The 13,823-nt window shown below is 40.0% G+C and overlaps 1 protein-coding gene across 1 annotated transcript in view; it reads left to right on the top strand.

Moving 5' to 3' along the window:
* GGCT (gamma-glutamylcyclotransferase) overlaps nucleotides 1-13,035 on the top strand; it is a 515,743-nt gene extending 502,708 nt beyond the window's left edge. The window contains exon 4 of the mRNA XM_044065088.1: nucleotides 12,602-13,035. Within this exon, the coding sequence (XP_043921023.1) occupies nucleotides 12,602-12,754 (153 nt within the window). The 3' untranslated portion in view covers nucleotides 12,755-13,035. The remainder of the gene's footprint in view (nucleotides 1-12,601) is intronic.
* The last annotated feature ends 788 nt before the right edge of the window (nucleotides 13,036-13,823 follow it).

Raw genomic sequence — 13,823 nt, 5'->3', positions numbered from 1 at the left:
CCAGCAGCCTGCAGCAACCTCTTCTCCCCTGCCACCCCCACAGCGTTAGGGTACCAGAGAATCAAGCAGCCCCCATTGGAGGTGCCCCCTCTTCCGAGACCTCCCAGGATTATCCCACTGGAGAGCTCCCTCGGAAGAGACTGTGTAAGAGGAAGCATGTTGACTTCCCTGAGTCTGTCATGTCGGACACTGATTTGGAGGAATCAGAAGGGTCCCCTAGATCCCCCCTCTGAGGATGTCTCCTTTTCTGACATCCTAGAAATCCTTAGACAGAGGGGTGATTGGAAGACCTCTAACCCTACTGAGGACGAATCAGTGTATCTTGAAGCTTTGGTTCCTGACCTTCCACCTCCTGGATGACACCGCCTTATGACCAGCTCTTGAAGGTCATCGCAGAAAGCCTGGACCTTCTCAGACACAATGGAGCCTGTCCCAAGGAGGCCAAATGAATTTATGACTGCACCAGAAGATAAGTCCTTTCTTTCCAAAGGGGTCTCTGTTGATGCTATGGTGGTAGCAGCGGCCACCAAGAAGAAGTTGTCCGAGACATCTTCCAACATCCATCCTCCTAACAAGGAGTCCAGGACGATGAATAGGTATGGAAAGCGTACCTTCTCTTCAGCGGCATTTATCTTAAGATCGCTGAACTACCTTACCCATTTCACTCGGCTTCTGAGGGATCTCCTGAAGGAGTTGGGAGATACCCTTCAGGGTTCAGTGGCTCCGGGATCTACAGATAAGGTTTCTGCGCAGCTCTCCACCCTTACATCGATAGCTACCTCTTCCATGAGGCTGATTTCCTATGCAGCGGATGGAGCAAGTAGGGCAGCTGCAGCAGGAATCTCTCTGAGGAGAAATTCTTGGATGCGTCTTTGTAACTTCACAGAATCCTTTAAGTCTTCCTTCGCCAACATCCCATTTGATGGTTCATCTCTTTTTGGACCTCAGGTGAAAGAGACCTTGACCAGGTGCGAGCAGGAAGGGAAAACCTTATCTGCCATCAGAGTCCGTTTCTCCCTTCCTTCTAGACCCTATCCCAAGGTCATACTGGAGGGAAAATGTGGTTCCATCAATCCCTAAAATGTTTCCCTCAGGCATGAGGTCAACCCTCCCCTAGGGGCAGAGGGGGAGGATATAATGGAAGATGCCGTCCTCGCAGCAGAGGATGTCCGCAACACCAGGGAGATAGAGAAAACTTCTCTGATCATCCCGTCCATTGCCCCTGAGGGGTTGCCCGACTATCTGTGTCTGGAGGCAGTTGGGGGTCATCTATCACTGTACCCATGCGCCTGGCTAAACATTTCACAAGACTGTTAAGTACAAACCATAATATCCAGAGGTTACCTGATTCTCTTTATTTCTGATCCCCCAGTAAACCGGTCTCTTCCAGACGTGCCACCCATTCAGCTAGACCGTGCAACATCAGAGGTCATCTTGTTGCTACAAAAAAGAGTCATCCAAGAAGTCCCCACAGAGCAAATAAGATCGGGAACTTACAATTCTTTTTTAGTTCCAAAAAAGACAGGGGACTGGAGATCAATTCTAGATCTCAGCAAACTCAACAAGTCTGTAAAGAAATCGAAGTTCCAAATGATCACTCTGCAGTCAATATTTCACTTTATCGGGAAAGACAATTTGATGTGCTCAATAGATCTTCAGGATGCGAACTACCACATCAAAATGGACAGGCGCTCCAGGAGACACTTACGTATCCGGCTGGGAGCCAGTCATTTTCAGTTTCGAACACAGCCTTTGGCCTCACTACGGCCCCAGAGTGTTCATCAAATGCATGGCAGGGGTAACGGCTCACCTGAGATGTCAAGGATTCCAGGTGTTTCCGTACTTAGATGACTGGCTCCTCACTACTACCACCAATCATCAACTGATCAGAACCGGGGACGAGACTCTATCCTTGTGCGCCAGTTTAGGCATCACAGTCAACCTAAAAAAATCAGCCTTATCTCCATCGCAGCACATTGTATTCTTAGGCTCAAAAATAGACTCAACCACCATGTCAGCAAGACTAACACCAGAAAGAGTAGAGTCATTACGCAACCAAGTCAGATCTTTGCTAAACAGTCACAAAGTTTAGGCCAGGGTAGTCCTTCAAGTCCTAGGGACTATGGCTTCCTCCATTCTAGTAGTTCCTCTAGCCCGTCTGCACATGAGAGTACTTCAGTGGCTAGTATTTGACCAATGGTCAATGCAGGCTCTTCCCCGTCTCATCAGATTCTCATCACAAACACCTGCAAGAAGGATCTGACATGGTGGTTGCATACGGATCAACTTCTCTTAGGTCGTCCACTTGTTCCCCCTCAAGAAAATGCAGTTTTGATCATGGACACCTCCCAGATAGGGGGGGGGCATTATCTGAGAATGACGGTCCAAGTTACTTGAACCATTTGCACATCAATTTTCTGGAGATGAGAGCTATGCTGTATGCATTGCAAGCACTTCACAGTTCTCTTCCCACCGGGACAATTGCGATTCAGTCAGACAGCATGTCTGTCGTGTGGTACATAAACAAGCAAGGGAGAACCAAATCTTATCCACTTTGCCGAGAGGCCTTAAGAGTTTGGAAATGGGCGATGGACACTCAATGCTTTCTGGTAGCAACGCACATCCCAGGGAAGTCCAATGTGATAGCAGACAAACTCAGTCGAGCAATCCTCATGCCTCACGAGTGGTCCCTTAATGCAGAAGCTGCGAAAGAGATCTTTCACAGATGAGGCCAGTGTTGCTGTGACCTATTCGCCACACACCTGAACACCAAATGCAGCAGCTACTTTGCCCTAATTCCCCATCTGGGGATGTCACCCAGGGATGCTCTAGTCCACGATTGGCCTCCGGGACTCCTTTATGCCTTCCCCCATTTTCCTCTCATTCCAAAGGTAATACGGAAAGCAAAACAGTTGAGGAGTACCCTGATCCTCATTGCTCCTTACTGGCCTCGTCAAGTCTGGTTTCCCTTCCTGTGGCCCTACCTATTGGAGGAACCGTGGATTCTGGACAATCTCCATACTTCCTGATTCCTCAATCAGGGCAGTTCCATCCGACCATCCACACCCTAAAATTGACAGCATGGCTGCTCCAGTTCCACGAATAGCCAGGTGCTTTTCTCTCTCGCCTTCAGTCAAACACATTCTTATTTCTTCCCCCAAGCCCTCTACTAGGAAGTTATACTCCAGCAAATGGAAAAGGTTCTCTATTTGGGCTGTAAACCAAGGCTTAGATCCCTATACAGCTCCTATAGAATCTATTTTGTCCTTCCATGCGTCCATCTTTCATGAAGGAGCTGCAGCCACTACTGTTAGAGTTCAGTTAGCTGCCATCTCTAATTATCATTTTGGCTTCATGGGAAATCCCATCATGGCCCACTCTTTGTGCAAAACCTTTTTGAAGGGAGTTCTCCTTCTCAGGCCTCCAATCAAGCAGCCACCAGAACCTTGGGACCTAAATGTAGTTCTCACATCCTTAATTTCTTCCCTCTTCTTCATTGGACCTGAAATTATTATCTTGGAAAACACTATTCTTAGTAGCCATAACCTCTGCTAGGAGAGTCTCAGAACTGCAAGCTCTTACTATTCGACCTCCTTACATTGTTTTCCATAAGGATAGAGTCTCACTTAGGACTAACCCTTCCTTTCTTCCCAAGGTATGCTCAGAACATAATCTTAACACTACTATTGAGCTACCAGTGTTTTTTCAAACCATTCTAATAAATCTGAATACAGGCTACACCAATTGGACATCCACAGAATTCTCAAGTTTTACCTACACAGGACCAAAGAATTTAGAAAATCAGATCAATTATTTGTTTCCTTTTCTGACAAAAATAAAGGCTTTCCTGTTTATAAGGTTACCCTTTCAAAATGGCTTTCAGATTGCATTTCCTTTGCTTATCAGACTGCTGGCAAACAGTTACCCAACAAAGTAAAAGGCAACTCTACAAGAGCAGTGTCAACTTCATGTGCCTTTAGATGTAAGCTCCCAATTGATACTATTTGTGCAGCAGCTACTTGGGCAAGATCACATACCTTTGTCACTCATTACAAATTGGATTTGTCCTTCCGGGACAGGTCATCCTTTGGGTCCACTGTGCTGAAGAGTCTCTTCGCTTGAGCCACCCGGGATAAAGGTGCTAGGGATGATGTCCCATCCAGCAAGAATTATGGCAAGATAGGACTACATAACATAAATGAGTTATGTACTTACCATAACGTTCCATGTTTGTATTCCATCTTGCCTACATTCTTGCGTCCCTCCCTCCTGCCCCCTTCCTGTTCCTGGAGGATCTGGTGGACTATGTTTATGCTGTCTGACCCGGTTGTAGTTGTTGTCCACCTGGCATAGATAGTGTTACACAATGTGCTTGTCTGTATGTACACAGTTGTTGATAGTTTCATAACTATTAGGTACTTATTGCTTTCTTGCAAAGAAGATCTGGGGAATTGCCATGAGGCACCATGGGATAGGGGTTAGCCTTGAACCAGTAAAAGCTCTCGAGCTCTAGTATCGTCCGAGTCTGAGCCATATATCGGCTCCAAACCCATCCAGCAAGAATGTAGGCAAGATGGACTACAAACATGGAACGTTATGGTAAGTGCATAACTTCTTTTTATTGTTTGTGCATCTACTTACACTCGTTAGCGTCTGTTTTTTTTTTTTTCTTTTTTTAATCTTTATTCCCTTTCCCCAGATGTGAAAACTACTTGCATACTTTCGGAATCATTAACTTTCAGTCATGAAGAACCCAGTGTTCTGTCTTTTATTGCCCTATTATCAGTTTGCCTCAATAGAAAAAGTAAGAAAATAAAAAGATAAATGAAGTCTTCTTTTGCAGCCCAAAAGGCAAGCTGAAACAGTTACTGCTAAAGGAAAAATGTTTATTTTATTCGGTGTTCTCATATTTACCTGTTTCCACTTAAAAATTTAGACTAAGTCAAGGGTCTTTATCCAGACATTCACCTGTGCAGAAGTAAGAGAAAATATATCAGATCTACATACGTTATGATTTGTGTGCTTTTACACCCACCTCAACCAATCAAGATTGCAGCCTATTAACATAAACATGCTTTTATCTAGTTTTTCTTCTCTTTTTTGCACCTGCTTACATTTCTTAATACCAAAAATGAGGAAAGAGAAGTGGAAGAAAAAGAAAGGCATCTTTTTACTTTATTAACTTTATCACATACAAAACAACTAAAATGCTTTACTATAAAATATGGAGTCTATATTGTGAAATGTTTCATAGAAATACTGTTTAAGAAAAAAATTGCTTTACTTAAAGTTATATTTATTCTTTCTCCTCCCTTCCCTTCAGAGTCATTCCAAACATTGATGACATAAAGTGAGACAAGTGCCTTTCAGTTCCAGACACTTAACAAAGTCAACAATAGTCAGTTTATTCTTATACAGGGCGTATATCACAAATGTGATTGATGCTTTGACTTCTCACAGTTATTCACTAATTTCCATGTTGCTGGTCTTCTTCCTGTTCATCTCCATCTCCCAACTCCAGATACCTGTTCAGTTCCACAGTGCTCGGTATCTCAAGCATTTTTCTTTGAAACAGTGGAAAGGGTTCCACTGGCGAAGTCTGTCTGTGTGCTTGATTATCAGAAGAATGAGAAACAGAGTACCCATCTGTAGGATGGCTCATTTGATAGGATGGCTCATTTGTTGTTGGACACTTTTGCATTTTCTCTATAACCCGTTCTGCATCAGAGAATGATCCTCCAGGAAAAATAAAATATTCTGAAGACAGCTCGATACAGCAGTTTAAATCTCCCACCTCCCTCTTGACATTCCCTGATTACTGGAACACATTTGTTTATTTGCCTGGTGTACAGTGAATAATCATTTTCCACAAACACTGTACTGTCTACAACTTTTAGTACTTTGCCGTTTTACCACATTTTTGTCAGGATCAACTCTTTCTGCTGGTAGGTTTGCATTTTTACAGCCCCAGAATTTTATGATCCTTGGCTGCTTTCTCATGGCCATCATTGGCCATATTTGAAGCATACATGCAGTGTGCCATTTCACTTAACAGTTCCTGTTGTAGAATACTAATCCAGTTGCTTATTTGTGCTTTCATAAAATGAATACAGTCTGTTCCTTCTAGTTTTTATGGTACAGCAGAAAATCTTAGATTTTCCTATGTGCTCTGGCCTCTAATTCTACCATTTTTTTGAAACAAATCTTCTTGAGCAGTCTCATACTCAGCCAGCCTTTTTTTAATTTCAACCTTTGAGTTTTGCCATTTTATCAGCTTATCTGAATATCTGTTTGAAGCTTCTCCCGTTTTTTTTTTTCAAGCTTTGTGTTATTTTTAGCTTATATACTTTTTTTATATAATTCTCTTTATTGCAGTTTTCAGAAAAGACAAATAACAACAATGAACACCAGAGAAAATACAGAACTCAAGACATATTATACAACCATTAAACAAAGAAACATATACAACAATTACATAAGACTAGAGCTATATACAAATTCTACTTTGCCCAGGAACTTGTTATATAAGTTATTCACATATGAGATAAAAAGAAGCTGTCCAATATCAAAAGGGAGAAAAAAGAAACAGAGAAACTCATTTAAGTATATGATCAGATAGAATGTCCCAAAATTCCTTAATAAATGGCTTGTGCTTAATATTGTGGAACAAGTATTTGTGAGCCTTGAGGTGTTTAATAGCTATGTGTTTAAAGCCCTCCCAAGAGAGGGAGTGTCTATTTTTCCAATTTAGGGAAATGTAGCATTTAATTAACATGAAAATAGGGATCAATACCTTACATTTCCTTTCAGATAGACCCGGAGGTGGGATATGCAAAATGGTAAATTCCCATGAGAGGGTAGATTTTTCTTAGCCAATTGTCTCAAGTATCACTCTCAAGGCACACCAGAGCTTATAGGAACACTTGCAACTCCAAAACAGATGCAGGATATCATCAATTTGGTTCAAGCAATAACTGCATTTAGGGGATTGATTAGGGTAGAGCTTACTTAGTACTTCAGGGGTAAAATATGCATTGTTCAGAATCATCAGCTGGGTATATTTCAATTTATTGAAGGGAAAAGATTTAGAACTTCGTTTTATCGCCTGTGATATTAAGCCTTGGTTTATTTCTGGGTTATTTTTTAACCAGAATTTTGAGATAATAACCTTGTTCTGATATCTGAGTGACATAATAACCTTGTACACATTTGAGGTCATCTTTTTTTCACTGAGCAGAAGTTTCACTAATGTTCTGCATGCTAAAATATCTTCCACTGAGATCAGGGGATGATCTATGTATTCCCCTATCAATTCTCTAACCTGTCGTAAAATGACCAGATATTTCTTGGGCAAATTCAAACTGATTCTTAGGTTAGAGATTGTCAGATGTCTGAAAGGGAAGAGATCCGAAATAGAGGTATTCAAAAGAAGGGGGTAATTCACCAAGTTTAACATGTGCCCATTCAATTTAAGGTTGGGGTTGAGATGAATTGGTTGTAGTGTTATGAAGGAGTGAGAAAGATTCAAAGATTTAAACAGAGCCTGGAGGGATTTTATGCTGTATAAAAGACCTTTTGTATGTTTCAATATGCCTATATTTGCTTCATTTAGAAATGGAAGTGCTACATGGCTGAATTTTAATGATTTAATGTAATTGTTACCCAGAATCACCCATGACGAGGCCCACTTATATTTGTCTTTGTGGTAAGACGCAATCTTTAATACCCTACTGGCATTGATTATCTCATAGTAGGATTTAAAGTCAGGTAGACCCAGACCTCCCTGCTCTTTAGGATAGGTAAGTTTAGAGTAGCTAATCCTGATCGATTTAGGGGCCCACACGAATTTAGAGATAGAAGAAATGACCTTTTTAAAAAAATTGTTATGTAAAATACTGGTGGTGGAATGAAACAGGTATAAGAGTCTAGGGAGGATGTTCATCTTAATCACTGTGGTTCTGGCCAGGAAAGGGAGCTTAAGCCTAGACCATCTATTGATATAATTTTGAATATTTGACCAATATCTGCCCACATTATCCTGAAAATAATTATGATTACCTTGAGAGAATTGTATACCTAAATAATGGAGCTGCTCCTTCGCTTTGATCTCTGATTTTAAAGTTATATTAGGTAACCTAGAGTAAATATTTAGGGGGAATATTAAAGATTTTTCCCTATTAAGTTTGTAATTTGCTAAGTTGGAAAATATACTAATTGCAGATAGTAATTTATTTGGATCAGAATCAGGGAGAGTGAAATAGATATTAAGGTCATCTGCGTATGCCGATAGGGGGATCTTTAGGTTATAGAAATTAGGTGGGTGAAGGAAAGTGGCTTGTTTAATAAGCAGAAATAATGGTTCCATATATAAATTAAATAAAAGAGGGGAGAGGGGACAACCCTGCCTGACTCCATTCTTCATATTGATTCTGTTACATGAGTGTTTATTAATATGAAGAGTGGTGTACGCTGTGGAGTAAAGGGTTTTTATTTTGTCTATAAATGAAGTTGGAATGTTAAAGAAGGGTAAAGTGGCAAATAAGAATTTGGTACTTAAGCGGTCAAATGCCTTGGATGCATCAACCGCTAAGGCGTACACAGGGTGTTTGGCTAGGTTAGAATGATGAATCATGGTTTCCAGCAGTAGGGTCTGATCATTAGTTTGTCTGCCCGGGATAAAGCCTGATTGCTCAGGAGAGATAATATGGGAGATAATGGCTTTCAACCTGTTAGCTAGGACCATGGCCAGAATTTTCCTGTCCAAATTAATTAAAGATATGGGTCTATAATTCCTGGGAATTTTAGGGTCCGTATTATGTTTAAGAATGAAGATCGTTCTGGAAGCATTCAAGTGCAAATCTTTAAAACCATTGCAAGTAATATAGTTAAACAATAAACTCAATACTTTGGAAACTTTTGCACTAAATGCTTTATAAAATTCAGCCGTAAACCCGTCTGTGCCAGGGGATTTATTAGGTTTAAGGTTGTTAATGACCGAGATAATTTCTTGAATATTTATCTCCTTTTCTAGGAGCTTATACTGTCCCTCTGTTATATTGGGGAAGGTTAGATTATTGAGAAAGGATTGTATTTCTGGTTCACCAACTATGTTATCTGTGTGTCCATAGGTTTGAATGAAGATGTTTTCAAAGATTTCAATAATCTCATTAGGTTGCTGGAAGTCCTTCCCTTGATAATGTATTTCAGGTATAAATGTAGAGGATTTAGTAAGGTTGATCACCCTGGCCAGAAATCTGGAGGGAGAGTGTATCACGTCTGCATATAGGGCCAAAGATTTAGTCTCATGGAAACTCAGGTTCTCTGCGTGTAACAATATTAGGTCTTTTTGTAGTTGGATCATACGTTCTTCCAACAGGGGGTGCGTTATTTTTAGCTTATATACACCTGCAGTGTTTCATTTATTTTAATCAGCTCTGAGCAAATTTGATATATTATTTCCTCTGGATTACTAGACACTATGTCTTGCAGCAAAATTGGAGCTTGAACTGCTTTTTGTTGAGCAGCTGCAAGATTCTTCCAGTCTGTTTTCTCTTCACCTTTTTTAGTTGATTTTGTTTTAGGCTGTCTTAATTTCTTCTTTGCAGGCATCCAGGCAGTACTGAATTTTACTCAAATTGACAGCATCTCTGGCTGCAGTTTCTCAGTTTTTGTTTTCACACTGAGAGCTGAAGTTAAGCTGCCCATCAGAGTGTAGCCATCTTCCTAGTCATTGTATTGGGTCTATTAACCATTTTTAAACTTAAGCAACTGGGCTCAGGTCAAATCAAATTCTGCAGCTTAGTAACTCTTCTGGTAGTGCTTGTGAAGGCAGTATATTTTTAACTGTAGTTGCATTTTGAAAGCAGTAATACCTTCTCTCTTGAAATTATTTGGAGCTGTCTTATTTAAGCTCCTAATTGCCAATTAGTGTCCACAAGAAATAAAAGAATGGAATGTGAAAAACAAAATGAATCTAGGACTATTTATATCAGATGCATTGGAGCAGAGCTATAAACCTGTGCATGTATTACTTTTTTTCACAAGTTCATGAGTGACTTACAGTTGGTCACTTTGAACACCAGAATTTGAATCCCAGTAGCTAGAGCATAACAGCTTAAGTCTTAGGTACTCTTTGTACTTACTATGAGACACAAGGCCTGTTACTTGTATGTCTCTTCTAGTTAGATGGTCCAGTTTGGAACCTTCTGAAGAAAGTGAGAGGCAAGCTGTATACTGTCTGTTGGTGATCACCCTTTCTCTATGCTGCAGTGACCACAGAATGAGGATCATAAAATTCTGGAGCTATAAGCTGCTTAATCCCATAAAATAGGCATAGTTCTGCTGGGCATGCTATTTAAGAAGAAAAAACTTTTCAGACAAGGGTTGCAGTCCCCTCTCAATGCCTTTCTTGATAGTGAGCTGGTCTGTTCATCATCATATGGCCCTTCCTATACCACCAGCATCTTTGCTGTTACAGGGGAAGAAAGACGCCATGGTAATGTTCTCATAGGAAGGCAGAGCCTGCTCCTGTTCTGCATCCCTCTGCCCCAACATTGCTAGACTGCCTTTAGAGTCTATAACACAGTATGTGACAGTTGGATGATATTCCATTTTTCACTCTATAGAGAAAGCCACACTTGAAAAGTTGGGGAAGGGGTGTTTCTGTTTTGGTTGCCCCCTACTTTGCTGCTTCCCTTTCTTTCCCTGCTGTTTGCAGGCCCCTCCTTGGAGGAGCTGAAATGTAGGCTCAGACCCTGTCAAAAGGGATGATGGAAGTTTTCGCACTTGTTGTTCCACAATATTTAGCCTTCTTGGTCCTTCAGCATCTTCAGTCTGCTGGATGTTATTCAGCTGTGCCATAGGATTCATTAAGGAGGACCCCCTCATGTTAGATATGTAGAAAGTTTTTTGCAGCATCAGCTGCTTATAAAGACTGACTTTCTTGATGGGTCAAGGAAGCCCTCCTTTTTTTCCACTATGGGTCCGCATTCCTGTCAGGCAGCCCTGACTGTTGGAATCCCCTGTAAGTCAGGCAAATGTATACTTATATATCACCTCTTAATAACTGGAGGTACTATATCTTCATTGTTTTCTTGATTTGCTCATTAGTGGTTGGGGGTGAACTTTCTGAGCAATCAGGATGGATATGCTTATGCAGTCTGTGTGACATCATGATTCACATCAGTACCCATGTGCATCCATCTCAAAATGCAGAAATTTCTAGGAAAAAAAGATACTGAATGTTGACTGGTTGATAGAATAAATTCAACAATATGACCAAGTAAAGAAGGCCCTCCTCAAATGTCAACCAATATGGTAAAAATGTATCCGTTAACCACTAATTACATCCATGCTTGCTATTGAGTACACTATGTTGTAAGCATACATATTTGATAACATATTAACTTCATCTTCTTATTAGTTTTTTTTTTTTTTCATTTTCTGTTTTCTCCTAGTTGACCAGTGTTTTACCTGAATGTGGTCCACCTGGGATCAGAACACTTACTTAGCTGTCAAATAAATGTATCAGTGAATAAGTAGGCAAACTTTGTATGGGCATAGGCTGTGTTGTGCTCATGTGAAGAAGAATTTCATCAGTAAATCTCTTCATTATCTAGCATATGTTTTTCCAGAAATGTCAAATTCTTTATCGTGCTACAGGAATATACTACAAACATGGCTCTTTCTTTTGCATTCCTTAACATTATGAAGTTCCACATCATGATCATGACCATCAGGAGTTGGACCTCCAGATTCTTTTCTTCTTCTTTCAAACTGGAGTGAAGTGAAATTTGCATCATAGTTTCATGAGTATAGCAGCCCTTAGACAGCTCCATGTAAAAAGGCAAAGTTGTCTGCACCAATTTTATTTAATTTGTTCAAGTCTCAGGTCTATTTACTTCAAGGAAAAGGGAATTCCTCCTGCATTGGCTTCATTCCAAAGTGAAATGTTTACACTCAGCTATAGTCGTCAAAGTGGCTGTTACATCCTGAATGTATTTCCCATACTAGAAACCAGTATGTATTACCCTCTGTGGAAAACAATTTTATTAGCTGTCATCTTAATATCCAGCCTTGGAGGAACTGTATTACCTTTAATGGAAAATTAAATACCCAGTAAGTAACAATAGTTGATAATCCTGGGAGTAACATGCAAATATGAGTCTTAAGTTTGATAGGATCAGTAGATTGAGGCATGCCGCTGCTACCGAAGAGAGAAGGGGGGACAGTTGACTTTGTAGACCGAGAGATAAAGAAGCAGTTGATGATCAGCTGTGGAGGGGATCAAACTCAAAATTAACAAAAATCCAGATACGAATGCTGAATGGTTTAGTATTGTGCTGTTTAGACATGAAGATCTGTTTTAAGTATATTGAGCAGCCATATGGCCTTCTGCAATTAGTTTGGAATTTCTTTCGGTGGCATGTGATTCATTCTTACGTATTTAAAATACAGACTATAACCAACTGTGTTCTTGTCTTGTATGCTGTACATTTACATTTACAAAAGTAATTAGTCATTGTGTGCATGTTATATTTGCTTTTTTAAAAACGTATTGCTTTAAGAAGTATTCTCCAAACCTTTTTTTTTTTTATTGTAGGTCATATGCCTAGGTGCAGAGCAGAATGGACTGCCAGATGCATACTTAGAGAAGCTATATGCCACTGAAACAAATGGTTATATTGGACCAGTATCACTCATGGATGAAATAGAAAATAAACTCAAGGAAATTGGAAAGAATAGTAATATATAGCAACAAATAGATGTGATTATCAACACTTAAAACATTTTTGCCAGTATTTTAATTAATGTTATGCAGTTTAGATTTCACCATCAGTTCCGAAAACCTTACTCATACCTGAATCATATAGACTTGTCAACAAGAGTAAATGCAGCAAGTTGGATTATTAAACTCCAGTGGAAAGTGCAAACTGCTGACTATAGGGGTAATCCCTTTCTTCGCTGTGCAAAATTATAAGATGCCTGACTGTGATTGTCTGTCCCTAGAAGAGTAAATATTTTTGCAGCTTCTCATTGCATTATCCGTGTGTCATTCTCTGCAATAATCATTCCCACCAGCTTTGTTGGTTAAAATTTTTCCTTTAGAACTGTAACAGTAAAAGGTAGGTGCAAGAAAATCATCCAATATGTGTAAAATAAAGTCTGTAGAAAGAACCTGAAAGATAATGTTTTATCTTTCAGATTTCAGCTTCTTTTTAAACAAGACATCCAGCCAAAATGCCAGTTTTGATGTATATTTCTGTTTAGAATTGTTTCTATAGAATCAGTCTTGTATGCGTTTTATATGTTCTGTATCTTTGTCATGTAGTTAGCTAGTCATTCTGAAGATTATTTTAGGAAAGATCAAAAAAGCTATTTTTAGGTATACATTTGTACATTTTCTCTAATACTCCTTGTATTAGTACTGCATTTGTGAAATAAATGTAGCACAAACAGCACTTTTCAGTAAATCAGGCTGTGAGTTTGCAAAAGTAGCTTCATATCTATTGCTGATAACAGCCTGACACTGACATGGTGAAATGTATTTACTCTGACCCAACACAGCTGCATTCTGTGTCCTCAAGTGATGAGTGAGAACATTCTTATGGGAGTAATTTATGTTGCTGTCGCAGTAAGAACTACCACATAGGCAGCAATCTACTTAACACCGAATGCGTGATAAGAGACCTTGGGACCCAGGTGGACAGTAGTCTCTCCTTTGATAGTCACATTGCCACAGTAGTCAGGAAGTCCTGCTGCATGGCACACCTCATCATAAAAGGGTTCTCATCCAGGAAAAAAGAGGTCATTGTTCCCCTCTA

The sequence above is a fragment of the Protopterus annectens genome, chromosome 3.part0, assembly GCF_019279795.1.
Source record: "Protopterus annectens isolate FY-2018-M chromosome 3.part0, PAN1.0, whole genome shotgun sequence".
NCBI classification, from domain to species: domain Eukaryota; kingdom Metazoa; phylum Chordata; order Ceratodontiformes; family Protopteridae; genus Protopterus; species Protopterus annectens.
The sequence above is the reverse complement of the archived record's forward strand: the minus strand, read 5'-3'. Positions and strand labels throughout refer to the sequence as shown.